General features: G+C 36.7%; 1 protein-coding gene across 2 annotated transcripts in view; it reads left to right on the top strand.

The window, feature by feature from the left end:
• Positions 1-25354, top strand: part of CD53 (CD53 molecule) — a 38546-nt gene that overhangs the window by 10846 nt on the left and 2346 nt on the right. Inside the window, exons 2-7 of one of the 2 annotated variants that reach the window (XM_077119946.1) lie at positions 313-442; positions 17952-18031; positions 18920-19108; positions 20529-20603; positions 22581-22676; positions 24314-24394. In XM_077119946.1, coding sequence (XP_076976061.1) covers positions 17969-18031; positions 18920-19108; positions 20529-20603; positions 22581-22676; positions 24314-24394 — 504 coding nt within the window. In that variant the 5' untranslated portion in view covers positions 313-442; positions 17952-17968. The remainder of the gene's footprint in view (positions 1-312; positions 443-17951; positions 18032-18919; positions 19109-20528; positions 20604-22580; positions 22677-24313; positions 24395-25354) is intronic. The other variant, XM_077119945.1, reaches the window with a different exon arrangement.

Raw genomic sequence — 25354 nt, 5'->3', positions numbered from 1 at the left:
AGCTTTGTTACTTTGTGACTTTCAAGGAATTTGTCCATTTCATCTAAGTTGTCAAATTTATTGATATGAAATTGTTCATCATATTCACTTTTCCTTTTGCTATCTATAGAATCTGTAGTGTTGTCACCTCTTTCAAACCTAATGTTGATAATTTCCTTCTTTAATTTTTATTGATTTACTAAGTAGAAGTTTACTAATTTATTGATGTTATAAAAGGACCAGCTTTTGATTTTTGATTGATTTTTCACTATTTTTCTATGCTTTGTTTCACTCATTTGGGCTTAATTTTCTCTTTTCTTTTTTTCCTTCTAGTTTCTCAAGATGGAAGCTGAGATCACCCATTCTTATTTCTACTAAAGGCAATTAGCGCTATGAATTCCTTCTAAGGATTGCTTCAGCAGCATTCACAAATTTTCACATGTTTTTTGTTTAATTTTTTCAGGTCAAAGAACTTTCTAATTTCCCTTTTGATGTCTTCTTTGATTCATAGGCTATTATTTAGTTTCCAAACGTGTGGAAATTTTCTAGAGACCTTTCTATCATTTATTTCCAGATTATTCTTTGTAAAGCTATTGAAAATTGTTTTATGGCCCAGAATATGATCTATCTTGGTAAATACTTAAAGTGCTCTTGAAAAGAATGCATGTTTTCTTTTTGGGTAGAGGGATCTATAAAGACCAATTATTTCATGTTGATTGAGTGATAGCATTGTTCAAAGACTTTATATTTTTACTAATTTCTATCTACTTAGTCTATCAATTATTGAGAGAAGAATATTGAGATTGCCAAGTATAATTGCATATTTGTCTATCCTTTTAGATCTATCAGTTTTTGCTTTATATATATATTATATTTTGACATGGGCAGGCTCTGGGAATCAAGCTTGGGTCTCTGGCATGGCAGGAGAGAATTCTGCCACTAAGCCACTGTTGGACTGCCCTGCTTTATATGTTCTTAAGAATTTGGTGCATAAACATTTAGGATTTTTATGTCTTTTTGCTCATTTATTCCCTTTGTCTTTATGAAATGACTTTCTTGATTTCAGATAATACATTTTCCTTTGAAATATTCTTCATCTTATACCTATATAGCCATTCCAGCTTTTTCCCTTTTATTAGTGTTATCATGCTATTTTTTCCAGTCCTTCTACTTTAAATCTATTGTGTATTTTTAATATATTATAACTTTCTTTATATTGGAAATGCATTGAGTCTTGTTTTTTTAATCCATCTGGTCACCCATACTTGGAGTATTTAGACTATTTCATTTAATGTGATAATTGATATGGTCACATTTGAATCAACTTATTTTCTATTTGTCCTATCTTTCTCTGTTTTCTACTTTTCCAATCTGTTCTTTATTTCTTTTCTCTTTCTCTGCCTTCTTTTTTTTAATTTTTAATTTAATTTTTATTTTTATGTGTCTCCCCACATACATGTATTTGTATATCAGAGGCAGATACATGATATGCATGTCATAGCAAATTTTGTTCACAGTGTTGTTTTAATTTTGTTTTTTGGAGGGGGGTGCATGGGCCAGAAATCAAACCAGGCTACTTCATGGCAGGTGAGAATTCTACCAGTGAACTACCTGTGCACCCCTGCCTTCTTTTGATTAATCCAGTATTTTTTAATAATTTTTATTTCCTTTTTTGACTTATTAGTTACATGTCCTTGTTTCATTTTAGTGATTGCTTTATGGTTTATGTTGTACATATGTAAATTCATCATAGTGTACCTTCAACTGATATCATAATACTTCACATATAATAGAAAAAAAAACCTTACAAATCTATACTTCCATTTCTCCCTTCTTGGTCTTTATGCTATGATCATGCATTTTGCTTTTAAACTTATTAGCCTCACACAATATTTTAATTATTTTTGTTGAAACAATCCAATATCTTTTAATGAGATTAAATAACATGAAAAAATTAAATATTTTTCCTTGTGTTACCATTTCCAGGGATCTACAGTCCTTTGAGTAGATCTGTATTTCTAACTGGTCTCATTTCCCTTCTGACTGAAGGAATTCCCTTAACATTTCTTTTTTTTTTTTTTAAATTTATGTCTTTATACAATCATAAAGAATGAAGGCTATTGGAACACAGCTTGACAGTTTCAGGTACTTCCCTCTAGCCACTCCATACACAGTAAACTAAAAGGGGATATCTATATAATGCATAAGAATAACCTCAAGGGTAACCTCTTGACTCTGTTTGAAATCTCTTAGCCACTGAAACATTATTTTGTCTCATCTCTCTCTTCCCCTTTTTGGTCAGGAAGGCTTTTTCAATCCCATGATGCCAGGTCCCAGCTCATCCGGGAGTCATGGGAAGGGCAGTGAGTTCATCTGCTGAGTTGGCTTAGATAGGCCACAACTGAGCAACAAAAGAGGTTCTCTGGGGGTGACTCTTAAGCATAATTGTAAGTATGCTTAGCCTATCTTTTGCAGGAATAAGTTTCATAGGGGCGAACCCCAAGATCAAGGTCTCAGCCATTGATTTGTTTGTCCCCAACTGCTTGCGAGCATATCAGAAATTCTCCAAATGGGGAAGTTGAATATTTCTTCCTTTCTCCTAAGACTCCCAAGGGGACTTTTATAAATACTTTATTCGCAGTCGAAATTACTCGAGGATGTATCTGGGCATCACACTAACCTGGGCAAACCAACAAAATCGCTTGCCCTATTCAAGATTCTATGTACTTAGGATGCTCAACTCAACTAATGCAAGTTAAATTAGGTAATGCACTACCCAAATATAAATTTTACACCAAATAAATATCTCTCCCCTTGATCTCATACAGAAGTTGAAGTTCTAAAATATGGGTAATATCATCCTTTACCCTGTATTCAATTTCCTTTATAACTCTAGTTGAAGTCTCATCCCTTTTTCATCTTTTTTTTTTTGTGTGTGTGTGTTTTTTTTTTATTAATTAAAAAAAGAATTAACAAAACAATTAGAAATCATTCCAATCTACATGTACAATCAGTAATTCTTAATAACATCACATAGTTGCATATTCATCATTTCTTAGTACATTTGCATCGATTTAGAAAAAGAAATAAAAAGACAACAGAATAAGAATTAAGACAATAATAGAAAGAAAAAAAAACAAAAAAAACAAAAACAAAAAACCTATACCTCACATGCAGCTTCATTCAGTGTTTTAACATAATTGCATTACAATTGGGTAGTATTGTGCTGTCCATTTCTGAGTTTTTATATCCAGTCCCGTTGTACAGTCTGTATCCCTTCATCTCCAATTATCCCTTCTCTTTTTTTTTTTTTTTTAATTAACGGAAAAAAAGAAATTAACCCAACATTTAGAGATCATACCATTCTACACATGCAATCATTAATTCTTAACATCATCACATAGATGCATGATCATCATTTCTTAGTACATTTGCATTGGTTTAGAAGAACTAGCAACATAACCGAAAAAGATATAGAATGTTAATATAGAGAAAAAAATAAAAGTAATAATAGTAAAATCAAAACAAAACAAAACAAAACAAAACAAAAACCTATAGCTCAGATGCAGCTTCATTCAGTGTTTTAACATGATTACTTTACAATTAGGTATTATTGTGCTGTCCATTTTTGAGTTTTTGTATCTAGTCCTGTTGCACAGTCTGTATCCCTTCAGCTTCAATTACCCATTGTCTTACCCTGTTTCTAACTCCTGCTGAACTCTGTTACCAATGACATATTTCAAGTTTATTCTTGAATGTCCGTTCACATCAGTGGGACCATACAGTATTTGTCCTTTAGTTTTTGGCTGGATTCACTCAGCATAATATTCTCTAGGTCCATCCATGTTATTACATGGTTCATAAGTTTATCTTGTCTTAAAGCTGCATAATATTCCATCGTATGTATATACCACAGTTTGTTTAGCCACTCTTCTGTTGATGGAGATTTTGGCTGTTTCCATCTCTTTGCAATTGTAAATAATGCTGCTATAAACATTGGTGTGCAAATGTCCGTTTGTGTCTTTGCCCTTAAGTCCTTTGAGTAGATACCTAGCAATGGTATTGCTGGGTCGTATGGCAATTCTATATTCAGCTTTTTGAGGAACCGCCAAACTGCCTTCCACAGTGGTTGCACCCTTTGACATTCCCACCAACAGTGGATAAGTGTGCCTCTTTCTCCGCATCCTCTCCAGCACTTGTCATTTTCTGTTTTGTTGATAATGGCCATTCTGGTGGGTGTGAGATGATATCTCATTGTGGTTTTGATTTGCATTTCTCTAATGGCCAGGGACATTGAGCATCTCTTCATGTGCCTCTTGGCCATCTGTATTTCCTCTTCTGAGAGGTGTCTGTTCAAGTCTTTTTCCCATTTTGTAATTGGGTTGGCTGTCTTTTTGTTGTTGAGATGAACAATCTCTTTATAAATTCTGGATACTAGACCTTTATCTGATATATCATTTCCAAATATTGTCTCCCATTGTGAAGGCTGTCTTTCTACTTTCTTGATGAAGTTCTTTGATGCACAAAAGTGTTTAATTTTGAGGAGTTCCCATTTATTTATTTCCTTCTTCAGTGCTCTTGCTTTAGGTTTAAGGTCCATAAAACCGCCTCCAGTTGTAAGATCCATAAGATATCTCCCAACATTTTCCTCTAACTGTTTTATGGTCTTAGACCTAATGTTTAGATCTTTGATCCATTTTGAGTTAACTTTTGTATAGGGTGTGAGAGATGGGTCTTCTTTCATTCTTTTGCATATGGATATCCAGTTCTCTAGGCACCATTTATTGAAGACACTGCTCTGTCCCAGGTGAGTTGGCTTGACTGCCTTATCAAAGATCAAATGTCCATAGATGAGAGGGTCTATATCTGAGCACTCTATTCGATTCCATTGGTCGATATATCTATCTTTATGCCAATACCATGCTGTTTTGACCACTGTGGCTTCATAATATGCCTTAAAGTCAGGCAGCGTGAGACCTCCAGCTTCGTTTTTTTTTCCTCAAGATGTTTTTAGCAATTCGGGGCACCCTGCCCTTCCAGATAAATTTGCTTATTGGTTTTTCTATTTCTGAAAAATAAGTTGTTGGGATTTTGATTGGTATTGCATTGAATCTGTAAATCAATTTAGGTAGGATTGACATCTTAACTATATTTAGTCTTCCAATCCATGAACACGGTATGCCCTTCCATCTATTTAGGTCTTCTGTGATTTCTTTTAGCAGTTTTTTGTAGTTTTCTTTATATAGGTTTTTTGTCTCTTTAGTTAAATTTATTCCTAGGTATTTTATTCTTTTAGTTGCAATTGTAAATGGGATTCGTTTCTTGATTTCCCCCTCAGCTTGTTCATTACTAGTGTATAGAAATGCTACAGATTTTTGAATGTTGATCTTGTAACCTGCTACTTTGCTGTACTCATTTATTAGCTCTAGTAGTTTTGTTGTGGATTTTTCCGGGTTTTCGACGTATAGTATCATATCGTCTGCAAACAGTGATAGTTTTACTTCTTCCTTTCCAATTTTGATGCCTTGTATTTCTTTTTCTTGTCTAATTGCTCTGGCTAGAACCTCCAACACAATGTTGAATAATAGTGGTGATAGTGGACATCCTTGTCTTGTTCCTGATCTTAGGGGGAAAGTTTTCAATTTTTCCCCATTGAGGATGATATTAGCTGTGGGTTTTTCATATATTCCCTCTATCATTTTAAGGAAGTTCCCTTGTATTCCTATCTTTTGAAGTGTTTTCAACAGGAAAGGATGTTGAATCTTGTCGAATGCCTTCTCTGCATCAATTGAGATGATCATGTGATTTTTCTGCTTTGATTTGTTGATATGGTGTATTACATTAATTGATTTTCTTATGTTGAACCATCCTTGCATACCTGGGATGAATCCTACTTGGTCATGATGTATAATTCTTTTAATGTGTTGTTGGATACGATTTGCTAGAATTTTATTGAGGATTTTTGCATCTGTATTCATTAGAGAGATTGGTCTGTAGTTTTCTTTTTTTGAAATATCTTTGCCTGGTTTTGGTATGAGGGTGATGTTGGCTTCATAGAATGAATTAGGTAGTTTTCCCTCCACTTCGATTTTTTTGAAGAGTTTGAAGAGAATTGGTACTAATTCTTTCTGGAACGTTTGGTAGAATTCACATGTGAAGCCATCTGGTCCTGGACTTTTCTTTTTAGGAAGCTTTTGAATGACTAATTCAATTTCTTTACTTGTGATTGGTTTGTTGAGGTCATCTATGTCTTATTGAGTCAAAGTTGGTTGTTCATGTCTTTCCAGGAACCCGTCCATTTCCTCTAAATTGTTGTATTTATTAGCGTAAAGTTGTTCATAGTATCCTGTTATTACCTCCTTTATTTCTGTGAGGTCAGTAGTTATGTCTCCTCTTCCATTTCTGATCTTATTTATTTGCATCCTCTCTCTTCTTCTTTTTGTCAATCTTGCTAAGGGCCCATCAATCTTATTGATTTTCTCATAGAACCAACTTCTGGCCTTATTGATTTTCTCTATTGTTTTCATGTTTTCAATTTCATTTATTTGTGCTCTAATCTTTGTTATTTCTTTCCTTTTGCTTGCTTTGGGGTTAGCTTGCTGTTCTTTCTCCAGTTCTTCCAAATGGATAGTTAATTCCTGAATTTTTGCCTTTTCTTCTTTTCTGATATAGGCATTTAGAGCAATAAATTTCCCTCTTAGCACTGCCTTTGCTGCGTCCCATAAGTTTTGATATGTTGTGTTTTCATTTTCATTCACCTCGAGGTATTTGCTAATTTCTCTTGCAATTTCTTCTTTGACCCAGTCGTTGTTTAGGAGTGTGTTGTTGAGCCTCCACGTATTTGTGAATTTTCTGGCACTCTGCCTATTATTGATTTCCAACATCATTCCTTTATGGTCCGAGAAAGTGTTGTGTAAGATTTCAATCTTTTTAAATTTGTTGAGACTTGCTTTGTGACCCAGCATATGGTCTATCTTTGAGAATGATCCATGAGCACTTGAGAAAAAGGTGTATCCTGCTGTTGTGGGATGTAATGTCCTATAAATGTCTATTAAGTCTAGTTCATTTATAGTAATATTCAGATTCTCTATTTCTTTGTTGATCCTCTGTCTAGATGTTCTGTCCCTTGATGAGAGTGGTGAGTTGAAGTCTCCAACTATTATGGTATATGAGTCTATTTCCCTTTTCAGTGTTTGCAGTATATTCCTCACGTATTTTGGGGCATTCTGATTCGGTGCATAAATATTTATGATTGTTATGTCTTCTTGTTTAATTGTTCCTTTTATTAGTATATAGTGTCCTTCTTTGTCTCTTTTAACTGTTTTACATTTGAAGTCTAATTTGTTGGATATTAGTATAGCCACTCCTGCTCTTTTCTGGTTGTTATTTGCATGAAATATCTTTTCCCAACCTTTCACTTTCAACCTATGTTTATCTTTGGGTCTAAGATGTGTTTCCTGTAGACAGCATATCGAAGGATCCTGTTTTTTAATCCATTCTGCCAATCTATGTCTTTTGATTGGGGAATTCAGTCCATTGACATTTAGTGTTATTACTGTTTGGATAATATTTTCCTCTAACATTTTGCCTTTTGTATTATATATATCATATCTGATTTTCCTTCTTTCTACACTTTACTCCATACCTCTCTCTTCTGTCTTTTCGTATCTGACTCTAGTGCTCCCTTTAGTATTTCTTGCAGAGCTGGTCTCTTGGTCACAAATTCTTTCAGTGACTTTTTGTCTGAGAATGTTTTAATTTCTCCCTCATTTTTGAAGGATAATTTTGCTGGATATAGGAGTCTTGGTTGGCAGTTTTTCTCTTTTAGTATTTTAAATATATCATCCCACTGTCTTCTAGCTTCCATGATTTCTGCTGAGAAATCTACACAAAGTCTTATTGGGTTTCCCTTGTATGTAATGGATTGTTTTTCTCTTGCTGCTTTCAAGATCTTCTCTTTCTCTTTGACCTCTGACATTCTAACTAGTAAGTGTCTTGGAGAACGCCTATTTGGGTCTAATCTCTTTGGGGTGCACTGCACTTCTTGGATCTGTAATTTTAGGTCTTTCATAAGAGTTGGGAAATTTTCAGTGATAATTTCTTCCATTAGTTTTTCTCCTCCTTTTCCCTTCTCTTCTCCTTCTGGGACACCCACAACACGTATATTTGTGCGGTTCATATTGTCCTTGAGTTCCCTGATACCCTGTTCAAATTTTTCCATTCTTTTCCCTATAGTTTCTGTTTCTTTTTGGAATTCAGATGTTCCATCCTCCAAATCACTAATTCTATCTTCTGTCTCTTTAAATCTATCATTGTAGCTATCCATTATTTTTTCTATGTTTGCTACTTTATCCTTCACTTCCATAAGTTCTGCGATTTGTTTTTTCAGTTTTTCTATTTCTTCTTTATGTTCAGCCCATGTCCTCTTCATGTCCTCCCTCAATTTATCGATTTCATTTTTGAAGAGGTTTTCCATTTCTGTTCGTATATTCAGCATTAGTTGTCTCAGCTCTTGTGTCTCATTTGAGCTATTGGTTTGTTCCTTTGACTGAGCCATATTCTCAATCTTTTGAGCGTGGACAGTTATCTTCTGCTGCTGGCGTCTGGGCATTTATTCAGATTTCTCTTGGTGTTGGACCCAGCAAGGTTGTAATATTTTTCTGTGAAATCTCTGGGTTCTGTTTTTCTTATCCTGCCCAGTAGGTGGCGCTCGTGGCACACGTTTGTCTGCGGGTCCCACCAGTAAAAGGTGCTGTGGGACCTTAAACTTTGGAAAACTCTCGCCGTCCTGGGGGTTCGCTAGCCGAAGCGGCTTGAGCCGGCCCGGGGCCCGAACGCAGGGAGGGTGTCCGAATGCAGGGAGGGTTGCTGGTCGCCGCAGCCAGGGAAAGAGCCCGTCCGAATTTCCTAGTCGGCCCTGGGCAACAAGCGTGGCGGGAGGGCGCCAGCGGCAGCGGCCCGCCCGAGAGAGTGCACGTTCCCCGGGAGTCACGGGGTCACCTTTCTCCGCGGCCTGGGGGTTTCCGATCCAATTCTCTCAGTTGGTCCGGGGGCTGCGCGTGGTGTGGGCACCAGCCGTCTTTGTTTCAGGGGACCGCCTCTCCAATTCTCCCAGCCGGCCCGGGAAGGGGGAAGGGAGTAACTCCGGCCGCTTGCCACCCCGCCCGGTAAGGCCCGCGCGCCTCGGCGATCTCACCCGAGCTGCTTCTCTCAGCCAGCCAGCCGTTCCAGGATGGGGTACGCTGCCTTTTTTTATCTCTGTTGTGGCTTTGGGCACTTTCTGTATCGTTTCTACTCCCCTAGTAGGTGTCCTGGAGAAGAAACTAAGATCCGCGCGTCTTACTAAGCCGCCATCTTCCCCCTTAACATTTCTTATAGTGTGAAAATGTTAGTAAGGAAATCTTTCAGCTTGTATGTTTGAAAATTTTTATTTATTTATTTTTGTTTTTGAAATATATTTTTTTCTGGGTGTAGAATTCTAGGTTGTCATTTTATTTTGTTATGTTAAATATGTTGCTTCATTGTCTTCTGTCTTGCCAATTTTACAATGAGAAGTCTGTTCTTATCTTACATTTAAATATTTCTCTGTGCCTAACATCTTTTCTTTCTCTATTTTAAGATTTGTCTATTATTTCTGGTTTTGAGCATTTGGATTATAGAGTGATTTGGTATAGTTTTCTTGTGCTTAGAGTGTATTGAGCTTCTTAGATCTGTGGGTTAATTATTTTTATGAAATTTAGAAAACGTTTGGCCATTATTTCTTTAAATAATTTTTTTTTCTCTCCACTTCTGTCTTTTCTATTTTGGTAACCTCAGTTACATGTACATTAAGCCACTTTAAATTGTCTTTTACCTCACTGATTCTCTGCTCATTTAAAAAATTTTTTGATTTTTTTAGCCTGAGTTTCTTTTTGAATACTTTGTCTTGCTGTATTTGAGTTCACTAATATTTTATTCTGCATTGTCTAATCTGCCATTAATCCAATCCAGTGTATTTTCAATTTCACACATTATAGTTTTCATCTAGAAGTTTGATTTGTATTTTATTAAAATATTTTCTGTATCTCTACTTAACTTTTTGAACATATATATATACATATATATATATATATATATATATATATATATATAAATATATTTACAGGTGAATTGTGGTTTGTTTTTTATTTTATTTTATTTTTTAACTTTTTTTATTAATTAAAAAATTAACAAACAAAACATTAAGATATCATTCCATTCTACATATACAATCAGTAATTCTTAATATCATCACATAGTTGCATATTCATCATTTCTTAGAACATTTGCATCGATTTAGAAAAAGAAATAAAAAGACAACAGAAAAAGAAATAAAATGATAACAGAGAAAAAAAAAGATTATACATACCATACCCCTTACCCCTCGCTCTCATTTACCACTAGCATTTCAAACTAAATTTATTTTAACATTTGTTCCCCCTATTATTTATTTTTATTCCATATGTTCTACTCTTCTGTTGATATAGTAGCTAAAAGGAGCATCAGACACAAGGTTTTCACATTCACAGAGTCTCATTGTGAAACCTATATCATTGTTCAATCATCATCAAGAAACATGGCTACTGGAACACAGCTCTACATTTTCAGGCAGTTCCCTCCAGCCACTCTGCTACATCTTGAACAACAAGGTGATATCTACTTAATGCATAAGAATAACCTCCAGGATAACCTCTCAACTCTGGAATCTCTCAGCCATTGACACTTAGTCTCATTTCACTCTTCCCCCTTTGGTCAAGAAGTTTCTCTCAATCCCTTGATGTTAATTCTCAACTCATTCTAGGGTTTTTTTCAGTCCCTTGATGCTGAGTCTCAGTTCATTCCAGGATCTCTGTCCCACGTTGCCAGGAAGGTCCACATCCCTGGGAGTCATGTCCCATGCAGAGAGGGGGAGGGTGGTGAGACTGCTCGTCATGTTGGCTGGAGAGAGAGGCCACATCTGAACAACAAAAGAGGTTCTCTTGGGGGTGACTCTTAGGCCTAAATTTTAAGTAGACTTAACCTATCCTTTGTAGGGTTAAGTTTCATATGAACAAACCCCAAGACTAGGGGCTCATCCTATAGCTTTGGTTGTCCACACTGCTTGTGAGAATATCAAGAATTCAGCTTGGGGAAGTTGAATTTCTCCCCACTCTCACCATTCCCTGAAGGGGGCTTGCAAATGCTTTTCCAGTCACTGATCAAATCACTCTGGGATTCATTGAGGCATCACTCTGGACAAACCAACAAAATCTCATGTCCTACCTGAGATTCCAAGTACTTATGACATTCAATCAAACTATCTACATGAGTTACATTAGGAAATGCTCTAGTCAAAGTGTAAATTTTGTAACAAATGAATATTTTTTGCTTTAGTCTCACACATAAGGTGACATTTTAAAGTATTAATTATCATCTATTTTCAGCACCCTGCAATAATGACATTCCTTTGCTCTTCCTCATGCAAAAACATTCTTAAAATTTGTACATTGTATATTTCACTATTATTTATACACTCTAGGCATTCCTAGATTATACCATCTCGATCTTTACCATCTATCTTTCTTTCTGATTTCATTTATGTTGCCAGCCCTCCTCCTTCTATCATTCTCACATGCAGCTTCATTCCGTGTTTTAACATAATTACATTATAGTTAGGTAGTATTGTGCTGTCCATTTCTGAGTTTATATATTCAGTCCTGTTGCACAGTCTGTATCCCTTCAGCTCCAATCACCCAATATCTCACCCTATTTCTATCTCCTGATGGTCTCTGTTACCAAGGAAATAGTCCAAGTTTATTCACTAATGTCAATTCATATCAGTGAGACCATACAGTATTTGTTCTTTTGTTTCTGGCTGATCACACTCAGGATAATGCCCTTAAGGTCCATGCATGTTGTTATATATTTCATAAATTTATTCTGTCTTAAAGTTGCATAATATTCCATCTTATGTAAATGCCACAGTTTGTTTAGTCAACTGTCTGTTGATGGACATTTTGGCTGTTTCCATCTCTTGGTAATTGTTAATAATGCTGCTATAAACATTGGTGTGTAAATGTCCATTTGTGTCCTCGGCCTCGTGTCCTTTGAGTAGAGACAGCATATAGATGGGTCCTATTTTTTAATCCATTCTGCCAGACTATGTATTTTGATTGGAGAGTTTAATCCATTAACATTCAGTGTTATTACTGCATGGGTAGTACTTTCTTCTACGATTTTGCCTTCTGGGTTTTATATGTCATATCTAATTTTCCTTCTTTTTACCTTTACTCATAGTCTTCTACACTCTTCTCCACACCTCTCTCTTCTGCCTTCGTATCTGTCTCTAGTGTTCCCTTTAGTATTTCTTGCAGAGCTGGTCTCTTGGTCACAAATTCTCTCAGTGATTTTTTGTCTGAAAATGTTTTAATTTCTCCCTCATTTTTGAAGGACAATTTTGCTGGATACAGATTTCTTGGTTGGCAGTTTTTCTCATAATAATTTAAATATATTATCCCACTGTCTTCTCGCCTCCATGGTTTCTGCTGAGAGGTCTGCACATAGTCTTATTGGGCTTCCCTTGTATGCGATGGATTGCTTTTCTCTTGCTGCTTTCAAGATCCTCTCTTTCTCTTTGACCTCTGACATTCTGATTATTAAATGTCTTGGAGTATGTCTATTTGAATCTATTCTCTTTGGGGTGCGCCGCACTTCTTGGATCTGTAATTTTAAGTGTTTCATAAGAGTTGGTAAATTTTCAGTGATAATTTCCTCCATTAGTTTTTCTCCTCCTTTTCCCTTCTCTTCTCCTTTTGGGACACCCACAACATGTACATTCATGCGCTTCATATTGTCTTTCAATTCCCTGAGTCCCTGCTCATATTTTTCCATTTTTTCCCCTATAGTTTCTGTTTCTTGTCGGATTTCAGATGTTCCATCCTCCAGTTTAGAAATCCTATGTTCTGTCTCTCGAAATCTACCATTGTAGGTTTCCATTTTTTTTCATTTCTTCTACTGTGCCTTTCATTCCCATAAGTTCTGTGATTTGTTTTTTCAGACTTTCAGTTTCTTCTTTTTGTTCTTTCCTTGTCTTTTTTATATCCTCCCTCAATTTATTGATTTGGTTTTTGATGAGGTTTTCCATGTCTGTTTGTACATTCTGAATTAATTGTTTCAGCTCCTGTATGTCATTTGAATTGTTGGTTTGTTCCTTTGACTGGGCCATATCTTCAATTTTCCTAGTGTGATTTGTTATTTTTTGCTAGCGTCTAGGCATTTAATTACCTTAATTAGTTTATTCTGGAGATTGCTTTCACTTCTTTTATCTAGGGTTTTCTTGCTGGATGAATTTGTTGTCTATCTGTTCTTTGATATTCTGTTCAGCTTTATCTGGACCTTTAGCTTAAGTTTTGTTTAACAGAGGAGAATTTTTCAGTTCTTGTTTTCTTGTTTCTTGCCCTGCTTGTGTGGTGCCTTCCCCCCACACACACACACACTTAGGAGGGCCTACTTAGGTATTATAGACCCCAGCCAGACTTTCCAGACCAAACTGGCCTCCTATCAGGAGGAAAGAGTCACCTGCGTCGGTTTTCCCTGAGGGTGAGACCCAGCAGGTTGAAAGACTTTCCTGTGAAGTCTCTGGACTCTGTTTTTTCTTATCCTGCCCTGTGTGTGGCGCTTGTCTGACTGCAAGTCCCGCCAGCATAAGATGATGTGGTACCTTTAACTTTGGCAGACTCTCCCTGCTGGGGGCATGGTGGAGACAGAGGAGAGGTTGTAGGCTGGTTTTAATGGCTTCAAATTACCAAGTCCTGGTGTCTGAATTCCTTGATGGAGGGATTCCACCTGAGTTGGGCTTCACCCCTACCCTGGGGGAGGCACAGGCTCCAGACAAGCCCCCAAAAGAGCTCATTTCTGCCTATGCCTGGGGCAGTTGCAGCCTGAAAAGTCCTGCCACTGTATCCAGAGGCAGTCAAGCCTTTGTAGGTCCACAGCCACAAAAACCTGTTTCCTTCTCCTTTTTTTATCCCCCCTTTTTCTGTCAGTCCTGCCCCCTTGGCGCTGGGGCAAAAATGAGCAACCTCTGCTTTGATCAGTTTCTCCTAAGCTGGGGGCCTATTTTTAGTACTAAGAATTTGTTAATTAGTTCCACAATTGGTGTTTGATTGTGCGCAGTCCCTGCTGCTGGTAAAGTCCTTTCCTTTCCTCTCTGGGAAGCGGCCTGTGGGGGAGGGGTGCTGGCCGTCACAGCTTTGGGAACTCATGGTTCTGGGGGTACTCGCAGCCGGTCCAGCTGGTCCAGACTGGGATATGCTATGTGTCTGGTCACTGACGTGGCCCCAGGAGCTATTCTGTACTGTTTCTGTTTATTTAGTAGTTGTTCTGGAGGACGAACTAAAACGCGCACGTTGTTACGCCGCCACCTTGACCCGGAAGTCCCATATATATGTTTTAATGTCCTTATTTGCCACTTATATCCCCTAGTCTGTTTAAAGTGATTAATTTATCTCTGCAGTATGGGTTTGCTTTTCCTGCCTCTTGCATGCTTAGTATTTTGAGTGAAACAGATATTGTGAGTTTTACCTTACAAGGTGCTGGGTATTTTTGTATTCCTGTAAATCTTCTTGAGCGTTTTCCTGGAATGTACCTAAGTTACTTGGAAAATGTTTGATCCTTTTGGGCCAATTCTTAAGATTTGTTTGGTGGAACTGGAGCTTTATTCAGTCTAGGACTATTTATTTGCCACTCACAAGGGAAAATTCTTTTATGTACTCTACTCAATGCCCTGAAAATCTTAAAGTTGTCTAGTCTGACTGGTGGCAAAAGGCACCAATTTAAGCTCTGGGTGCCAAGCACTATTCATATGATTCATTCCCCAGCCATCAGTAGTTTTCTCACATGAATGTGCTGAGCTTTATACCACGCTGATTTTTTTTTTCTTTTAAACTTTTTATTTTGAAATACTTTCAAATTTATAAGATGGTTAAAAATTAAAGATACAAACCACATACAGAGAACTCCAACATACCCCTATCCCCACCCAGGTATTCATCTCCACCAATTTTAACATTTTGCCTCATTTGCTGTATCATCTATCTATCTATCTATCTATCTATCTATCTATCTATCTATCTATCTATCTATCTATCTATCTATCTATCTATCTATCTATCTAACCTGTGAATATATCAATCCTTCTGTCAGTCTATCTATCAATCCATTTTCTGAAACTTGAGAGTGAGTTCTATATATTATGCTCCTTGAAAACTTTATACTACCAGGTACAATTCCTAAGAACAAAGGTATTCAATTCTGTATCTACCTTAAATGCAGTTAAATTTGACCTTGATTTTAGAATTTTGACCTCTAGAACTGTAAGATAAAAAATAGAACTGTATGATAAGAAATAGAACTGTAGGACACTAAATGTGTGGTAATTTGTTAAGCAGCAAAGCAGCAATGAGAAAGTAAAACAGAAACTTCTGCAGATTTCTGGGGTTTGCTCTTTGTAAAACTCTCCTCTCCGTCACTCTGTCCTGTAAGCCTAGATGGCTTGGTCTCTTCAGAAACTCAGCCCTGTCCCCTCAACTCGGGGAGTCTAACAGTTTCCCTCTTTCTGCCCTTTGGATTAGAAACTATGCCAGTGCAATAAACTGGGCCAATTATAAGGGTCATATCCCTTTTCCATCTCTCAGGGATCATTGCCCTATGTTGTCTGATTCCCAATGTCTTGTTTTATATAACTTGTACATTTTTTAAGAGAGTAAATTTGTTCTCTGTTAATCATACTTGCCAAGAGTACATATCTAAAATTAGTGTTTTTATATTTTCTTATATCCACATTAAAAGAGTAAGGTGAAAAGATGAATATATTTTAATGATATATTTTTATCTCAATATATTCAAAATACTATTATTTCAACAGGCAAGCAATATAAAAATTATTAATAAGATTTTTTTGCATTAAGTATTCAGCAACTGGTGTATATTTTATGCTTACTGCACATCTTAGTTCAGAATAGCCAGGTTTCAAGTACTCATTAGCCATAGCATAGTTCTTGTGTATAGTAGAATCATGTTGGTTAATGTTTAGCTGCTCAAGGGAATACACTCAGTTGAATGTGTCAACTTGAGTGTTATCTCCCCTGTGAAATATTCCTTGATCAGCCCAGGTGAATATCTTTGAACTTCTATGTCACTTGGTATTTAACATATTTTACCTTTTATTGATTAATATGTCCTGTGCACAAAGGCTGCAGTAGGTAATCCCAAGAATTTGGAGATGAGGAATGGATAATGTTATCTTCTAAGAGATAAATGAATTAAAAAATTCTAGATAAAATTAACAAGATTATTTATCCATAGGTGTATTTTAGCCTGTGTGATATGTGGCTAATATGATACCCTCAAAGGCTTGGGAAACACTCAAATTCATCATGCACCCTTGATAGACAGAGTTGTTTTAAAACTAAATAATCATAGATTCCATTTATTGAGTACTGTTTATATACCAGGCTCTGTAATAAACTCATTTAATCTTCACATTCATCTTATAAGGTATAGGTATTATCCCCATTTTACGTATGAGGAAATTGTGACTATGAATGTTTTAAGTGGATTTCCATATCTCTCATATCTGTTTAGTAACGTGTGAGAAATGAATTCAAGTTTTGCCTCAATGTCTTTGGAGTAAATAATTATGCTTTTTTTCAAACTTCCAGGTATATACAAATAAAATTATAATCTAACTTATTTTAACTTGGTTAAAGTAATGCAGCAGAATAAAGAATAGTCCTAAGAGTCAAGATAAGAAGGAAAAAGGGAAAGAAAAGAAAAATAACAAAGAAAAGGAAAAGGAAGAAGTCATGTAATTGATATATTTGGTGTTTTCAATCACAAAGTTTACTGTACTGTGGAACAGAAGTAGCTCATCAGGCTTATCTATATAAACTGTACAAACTATCCTGAGACTCTGATTGTTAGGTGTCTTGATACTGCAAAGAGCATACTACAGGTTGTACAAGCTATCCATGCACTGGAAAAAAAAAGTGTAGTTCTAATTGAGAAAGACAATAAATTGATATTCTGCTTTATACATCAGTCTCATTTTTAAACATAAGTCATTCCATAGAACCTCATCATCTCTGACAGAAAATTCAAAATTGTGTGTCTGGATCTCTAGAATTGAGGACCAGACCTTTGTATTGATGTTCTTACCAAGAAAATCATATTCTACTTTTAAAAAATCAAGCAAGTGCTTATTGCTATCTCTATTTTCACTTCTCCATAGATAATTGTTGGTCTATTTTATCTCTGCCATGAGATTGGTTGCTTCAGGAGGATGATATTGGTTAGTCAGGGTTGTATCTCCCACACCATCTAAATGGAAATACCATAAATGTCTCTGAAACAAAAGAATGATTGAAGTTAGGTATGTTCCACCTACTTTTATGTGAACAGGTTGAGGTTTACAGACAAAATGTAGCATGTATATACATCTCCGGACATTTGAGGAATGGGCTGACCATGTCATTGACCTTGTCCATGGCTGATTGACCCATCTATCCCTGCCCCTGAGAGTTGCTTTCCTGAGTTAAGTGTCCAGGCACTAGTTACTGATGCTACACATGGACCTCATGGCATGTCACTGTGAGTCCCTTCTAACATGACTCTGTTGTTCTCTTCTCTGGTGCTTAATTCAATGTTAAGCATCCCTAGTTTGCTGAACTCAATGTTAAGCTTCCTTAGTTTGCTGAACTAAAGCAAAATAGAGACTACAAGATAAGCCAATTGATACCTCAGTTAAAAGATTAAAGGAACAGGAAGTTTAGGGAAACCTTCCAGAGCAGTGTCATAGCTCAAATCCAAGGTGATGCTGGAGATCCTAGAACCCTGAACATTTGTGCCTTCTGAATTTTGGTGTCAACTTGCAGAACCATATCACTTATTTCCTTTCTTCTTCCTTCTATTTTTAGGGCAAGAATATCCCAGCATGGGTATGAGTAGCTTGAAACTGCTGAAGTATGTCCTATTTATCTTCAATTTGCTCTTTTGGGTAAGTAAGTGTATCTCTCCTGAGCATGGCTAGTTCACCATCCCCTCAGCTAAGCTCTATTTCTCTCCCATATACCAAAGAACATGGTGTGGTATAACCCATACCTGGGTCATGTACAGCATATCCAGCCTAGGAACAAAAGAATAATAATTTCCTCCTCTCTTCCCATCTTACTATGAAATAAACCTATAAAATTGAAAGGTGCCAGTGCAGTTATTAAAATAGAGATGTCCTTCCTATTTCTGAAGGTTTTTGACTACTGTTATTCACTGCTGATATACATGTGTGGGAAACCTAAGACTCTACATTTTGTGTATCGAATGTCTCTTGCCTTTGTTTCTGGACTTGCCTTTGTTTCTGGACTCCTCGGAGGAATGGATTATTGAAATGGAAAGGAGGTCTCACTGTATCAAATACAACAATTGAATTTCAGATAAAAGACAGTTGATACAAACTTGTCTATGAGAAGATTCTTAAACGTTTGGGTTCTCTAGTTGTCTTCCTAGCAAGATGACCTTCTTCAAGCAGGACATCCCCTCTACATGGCCATGGTTTCCAAAGGGAAGGCCATGTGTGAGTAGTTGAGGAGAGAAAGAATAGGGGATCTGAAGCATGAAGTCAGGCCTGCTATACAGTGAAGATACTATGAGGCTCTGAGGGGCTTTATCTGGTACCTGAAAATGGGTAGGATGAAGAATGAGTGCATCACACAAGAAAAATCTGGAATTGCCTCTTCTATAGGAAGCTGGAGAAGCTGGGTAAAGAGTTTGTTCATGAGAGCCTTGAAAGAGTCAATGTCAAAAGGTGACTTTGATCTTAAGTGAGCATATGAGATGACACTCAAGAATCACATTTTGCCTCAGATGTTATGGGATTTTTTTTTTTCAGTTCTGTGGCTGCTGCATTTTGGGCTTTGGGATCTACTTCCTGATCCACAACAACTTCGGGGTGCTCTTCCATAATCTCCCCTCCCTCACCCTGGGCAATGTGCTCATCATTGTGGGCGCCATTATCATGGTGGTTGCCTTCCTGGGCTGCATGGGCTCCATCAAGGAGAACAAGTGCCTGCTTATGTCGGTGAGTCCCTAACTGCAAATGGAGTGCTCTAAGTTTGGGGTTGGGGGTTGATGCCTTCAGACCCAGGTGAAATGTTTCTTGGTAGCTTTTGTAATAGGCACAGGTTAAAACAGGATTGGTTTGTCAGTTCAGTCAAGTCTGCCCAGACCAATGTTACTTTATTTCTATCTGGGACCCCAGCTAAAAGAAGGCATTGTTTTCCTCCTTGGTATCCCTTTTACACTGGGGGTGATGACTGTTGCCATTGTGATTTCCTTTCATAACATTTTATTTATTTCCCATGTGCAGCTGAGATCAAGTGTCTTCTGTATGCCTAAACCCTCCCCACATTAGTATGTATTTTCAGGAGATGATTCAAAGTCTGTAATTCTGATGGAAAATCTAGTTTCTCCTAAAGCATTGTGGCCCTGCTGAAATGGCAGGGGGTGTTTTCCTAAGCCACATTCCTACAAGATACCTCAAGTGTGAGTCAGCCAACTTGGGCAAGGGTCTAGGCTTCAGTCATTCAAATCTAATGTGAGATGCCAATTTTTTATTTGTTCTCCTCAACTATCCTCAAGGAGCAACTTTAGGCCTAGGTTTTTCTTGAACACTCTGAAAGAAGAGATCCTCATTTCTGTAGTATGCCCAGAATAGAGTTTGATATTGCAATGTGTCTCCATACATAGGTGTGGGTTCTTCCCACCCTGGTTCTTTCTTAAGTCATTTAGTTAATCCTCATTCCCTTATGGGTTAGCACTTAAACTCAAGTTATGGAGAGAATAAGAAGAATCCCCTGTTCTTAGATATAGTTTCCAGACAAATAGCAAAAGATGGGAGATAATAGATCTGGAGAAAAGGTTTTAAGCAGTCAAAATCTGTTTTGGAATGAAAAAGATGAAAGGAAGGGAGTAAGTGAAAATGTGTTTTCCCTCATGTGTGATTAGCACAAAGGATGTGTCTAAAGTTGGAAACAAATTGAATTAGGATCATGATTAAAGCACCTCCTACCCTCATCTCAATATGGCTTCTCTTAGCTTCACCAGCACCTCCCCATTCTATGCTAGCCTGTAATTTCTTAGAGATAATCAGGTCCCAATTTCAAATGACACATGGCTTAAGTTTATTGGCCTTTTGCTCAATTGTTTCAATAAGCTGATACCATATTTTTTCTCTTTCATTAAACAGATGGTATTGAATATGTAATATGTGCATGATGCTATGATAGGAGAGAACAATGTTAGAAGACAGCTGATCTGTCCTCTAGAAGCTTAGAAAGTAGCTGTAGAAAAATAATACATATTCCTCACAAAACAAAACAGGCTTAAAAAAGCCAGTGCATGCAGGAACAGGAACAGAGACCTACCTGGATGCTCCTAGGGTGGAGGTGATGTGGGAGAACTTGGAACAGTGTGGTGAGCATGTCTCTGCTTTGTCCCAGTTCTTTCTTCTGCTGCTGATTATTCTCCTTGCTGAAGTGACCTTGGCAATCCTGCTCTTTGTGTACGAACAAAAGGTAAGTTATAAAGAACACAACCCATCCATTGTCTCATTGCTGAAAGTAAGGAGTGTAGTGGAGAAGAAGTTGGCACAAAATAACTATTATAATGGAGGTAGAAGCAAAGTGTTAAGTATGGAGGGAAGGAAGATTAAATTATAATGGGGTAGAGAAAACAATTTCTTGAAGAAGATTGTATTTTTTTTGGACATTTGCATATCCTCTTTTTGTTGTTTTTTTTGTTTACAATATGAACATTCCTTTTTTCATCACATAGTTGTAGATTCATCATCATGATAATTTCTTAGACATTTGCACCAGTTCAGAAAAAGAAATAAAAAGAAAACAGAAAAAAAATTCATGCATACCATACTTCTTACCCCTCCCTTTCATTGATCACTAGCTTCTCAATCTACTAAATTTATTTTAACATCTGTTCCCCCTATTATTTATTTATTTTTAATCTGTATGTTTTACTCATCTGTCGATAAGGTAGATAAAAGAAGCATCAGACACAAGGTTTTCACTATCACACAGTCACATTGCAAAAGCTGTATCATTATACAAACATCGTCAAGAAATATGGCTACTGGAACACAGCGCTACATTTTCAGGCAGTTCCCTCCAGCCTCTCCATTACACCTTAACTAAAAAGGTGATATCTATTTAATGCATTAGAATAACCTCCAGGATAACCTCTTGACTCTGTTTGAAATCTCTCAACCATCGACACTTTATTTTGTCTCATTTCTCTCTTCCCCCTTTCATTGGAGAAGGTTTTTTCAATCCCTTGGTGCTGAGTCCCAGCTCATTCTAGGATTTCTGTCCCATGTTGCCAGGAAGGTCCACACCCCTGGGAGTCATGTCCCACATAAAGAGGAGAATGGCGGTGAGGTTGCTTGTTGTGTTGACTGAGAGAGAGAGGCCGCATCTGAGCAACAAAAGAGGTTCTCTTGGGGGTGACTCTTAGGCCTAATTTTAAGTAGGCTTAGCCTATCTTTTGCAGGGTTAAGTTCATATGAACAAACCCCAAAATTGGGGGCTCAGCCTATTGCTTTGGTTGTCCCCACTGCTTGTGAGAATATCAAGAGTTCTCCACTTGAGGAAATTGAATTTTCTCCCTTTCTCACCATTCCCCCAAGGGGACTTTACAAATACTTTTTTATTCACTGTTCAAATCCTTCTGGGATATTATCTGGGCATCACTCTGGACAAACCTACAAAATCTCATGCCCTACTCAAGTTTCCATGTACTTATGGTGTTCAATTAAGCTGTCCACATAAGTTATATTAGGAAATGCACTAGTCAAAATATAAATTTTGTACCAAATAAACATTTTTTGCTTTAGTCTCACACATAAGTTAAAATTTTGAAATATTAATTACCATCTATTTTCAACATCCCACAGTATTGACATTCCCTTGTTCTTTCTCATGCAAAACATTTTTAAATTTGTACGTTTAATCACTATCATTATATACTCTAGGCATTCCTAAATTATATATCATTTCAGTCTTTACCTTATTATCTTTCCTTCTGATTTCATTTGTCTCCCCAAGCCTCCTCCCTCTATCATTCTCACATTCAGCTCCATTCAGTATAGAAGGTTGTATTTCAGTGGTGCCTTGAAGGATGAATGAGAAGGCAGTAAACACAAATTTATCTTTCCCACCCTACTTAGTTTTCTTCATCTGTTTGACAGTATAAAATATCTGTCTCAGTGTCTAAAGAAAACCTGTGTTTTATTTGCCTCTTTGCTTCCTTTGTAAATCCAGAGTTCTGGAAGGACAAGAGTCTGTGGTGTATATTTTCCTTTAATTTCACCCTCAGCACTTCTTACCAAGCACAAACTCACTCCCCTCATTTTCATAGCTCTGAGGAGAACATTTGGAAAGGAGGAGCAAATGCAGCCACTATTCTGTACTAAACATTTCTTATTTTTTAACTCACCTGCTTTTTACAATGTCTCCTCTGCTGGAATATGTCCTACTCAGCTGAGTGATTCTGTGGCTAAGGGTCTGACCGGAAGCATCCAGCGTTACCACTCAGACAACAGCACCAAGGCAGCGTGGGACAACATCCAATCATTTGTAAGTACAGGTGGAATCCTCCTCAGCTTAGCCCAGTCTTAGTTTTCCAGCCTCAATCCCTGGGAGCTAGTTCCTTTCCTGGATGTTTCAGAATTTAAAGTTTCCAGTCTCAAGATCCAGAATAATGCCTTTGCTCCCACAAACAGGGAGTCAGTCTGATTAGTACAACATTCTCTACATTATTTCATCTTTCACCAATTTAGATAAGCTCATTGCTTGAGCCCTACAAGGATGTAAGTGATACCCAAACACATCAAACTGCATTTGGTTATGTGTTTTCCAAAGTTTTACTGAAAATAAGAATCATAGCATACAAGAAATCTCTGTTGTATTCCTGAATAGCCTTAAATTAGGCTTCTTACCAAGCCCACTAACATTCCATTCCTCATGTCCCCACACCACCAACAAACATATATAAGTAACTATACATTCCTGCTTTGGTGGTGATGGAGGATAAAGATGGGATCTATGTCTCAAACAATACTACTAGGGCCACATGGAGCCACAGCCATAGCCATGCCATGAATGCTTAGTGCAGAATTAGCAGAAAGCATAGGAATGAGAGCTCAGACACCGGGATTGGGTGGCCTTGGGTGTGCCATTTAACTTCTGGATTTCCCCAATTTGTTTTTATTTTTTAAATTCCATTTAGATATATTTTGTTATATAATTTTAATATAAACAAAAGTAAAGAGAATAATAGCAAAATAAATCGCCATGTACATATCACCAAGTAGAGGATGAGATAAAGAACTGTTGCTTCATCTCATCCTCTACTTCTGTTTTTTTTTGGCTGGAATACTTTAAAGGAAATCTTAGACCTCAAATCATTTCACCCATTAAATATCAAGTATGGGTCTCCAAGATAAAGGGCTTTTTAAATACGCCTAACTTCATCATACCTAAAAATTTACAATAACTCCTTAAGCATCAACTAATTTATCTATGATAAAATTTCCCTAATTTTCTAAAATATTTTTAGTCAGTTTATTCAAATCAAGATCCAAACAAGTTCCTCATATTACATTTGGATAATATGTCTCTTAAATATCTTTTAATCTATAATGGATTTTCTGCCTTTCATGTTATTTTATTTGTGGAAAGAGATTATGCTATTTCTCCTGTAGAATTTCCCACTTTCTGGAAACAGTTAGTTGCTTCCTTATCCTATCTTGGTGCCTTGGAATTTTTATGTCCCATAAATCCTGTAAATCTAGAGGCTTGTTGTAGACTTCAGTTTTTTGACAAGACTAACTGGTACTTTCTATTTCGTCATGTAAGCAGGCTCATCATGTCAGATTGTTCTATTTTCAGTGTTCTTAAAACTAACCAGTGAGTCAGCTATGGTCTGCCTGATCCCTGCATTATAAAGTTTCTCAGTGCCTCTCTTGATCTGTAAAATGTGAATAAATTAAGCATATACTCTCTAATTCACAGGGTTTTTATGTGAATGAAATGGTATCATGGATAAGAAAGAGACCATACTGTTAAGGCCAATTCTGGATTTTCTGCTATAGAATCAGATATGAAAGGCTCAATTTCCACCTATGGCCCAAAGTTTTCCTTCTGTTAACTTTCTAACCATCATCTTTTGTTTGTTTGTTTGTTTTTTGGGTGGTGGTGGTGGTGGCTTTTAGCTGCAGTGTTGCGGTGTAAATGGCACAAGTGATTGGAGCCATGGTCCACCAGACTCTTGCCCCAAAGATCCACAAGTTAAGGTAATTTTGTTGAAAACTTTCCTATTATTGGCCTCTTTGGATAAATTTTTTTAAATTTTTTAAATTAATTTTAAATTAAAAAAATATGACAACAAAGAAACACAAACATTCCTAACATATAATCATTCTGTTTTATATATATAATCAGTAATTCACAATATCATCACATAGTTGCATATTCATCATGATCATTTCTTAGAACATTTGTACCAATTCAGAAAAAAGAAAAAGACAACAGAAAAAAAAGAAATAAAACAAAAACAGAAAAATAAATAAAAATAAATAAATATAAAATTATACATACCATACCCCTCACCCCCTCCCTTTCATTGATCACCAGCATTTCAAACTAAATTTATTTTAACATTTGTTGCCCCTATTATTTATTTTTGTTCCGTATGTTCTATTCATCAGTTGACAAGGTAGATAAAAGGAGCATCAGACACAAGGTTTTTTCACAATCACACAGTTGCATTGTGAAAGCTTTATCATTATACAGTCATCATCAAGAAACATGTTTGGATAAATTTTTAATTATCTTGAATACATCAGCCATGCAGGACCTCGGCATTTCAACCAGAAACAGGGAATTTTGTACAAAAGAGAGACTGGGGATACAAACACAGTTAACTAAACATATCATAAAAAAGCAGGAACAAGCTCATTGAGACTTTGGATGCTGTGAAGAATTTTGTTACACTGATTTAATACACACAAGAGGAAATGTTTGTGAGAAAGTGGCAAATAGTTGCTTCCAGATTTTTGTGAACAAGAAGTAGTTCTCTTATGATTGCAAAAGAAATTTGAAGTTTGAGGTTATCTTCTCCCTCTGCCTGTTTCTGTGCTCTCCTTTCTTGGAAATGGCAGGATTCAACCTCTTAGTGAAATGAATCATAACTTCAAAGCGAAGGAATGAAGAGTTCGTAGGAAAGTTGGTGGACCTGCTTAAATAACCTGCAA

The sequence above is a fragment of the Tamandua tetradactyla genome, chromosome 11 (genome assembly GCF_023851605.1).
Source record: "Tamandua tetradactyla isolate mTamTet1 chromosome 11, mTamTet1.pri, whole genome shotgun sequence".
NCBI classification, from domain to species: Eukaryota; Metazoa; Chordata; class Mammalia; order Pilosa; family Myrmecophagidae; genus Tamandua; species Tamandua tetradactyla.
Note: the sequence above shows the minus strand (reverse complement) of the source record. Positions and strands in the feature narration are given on the sequence as shown.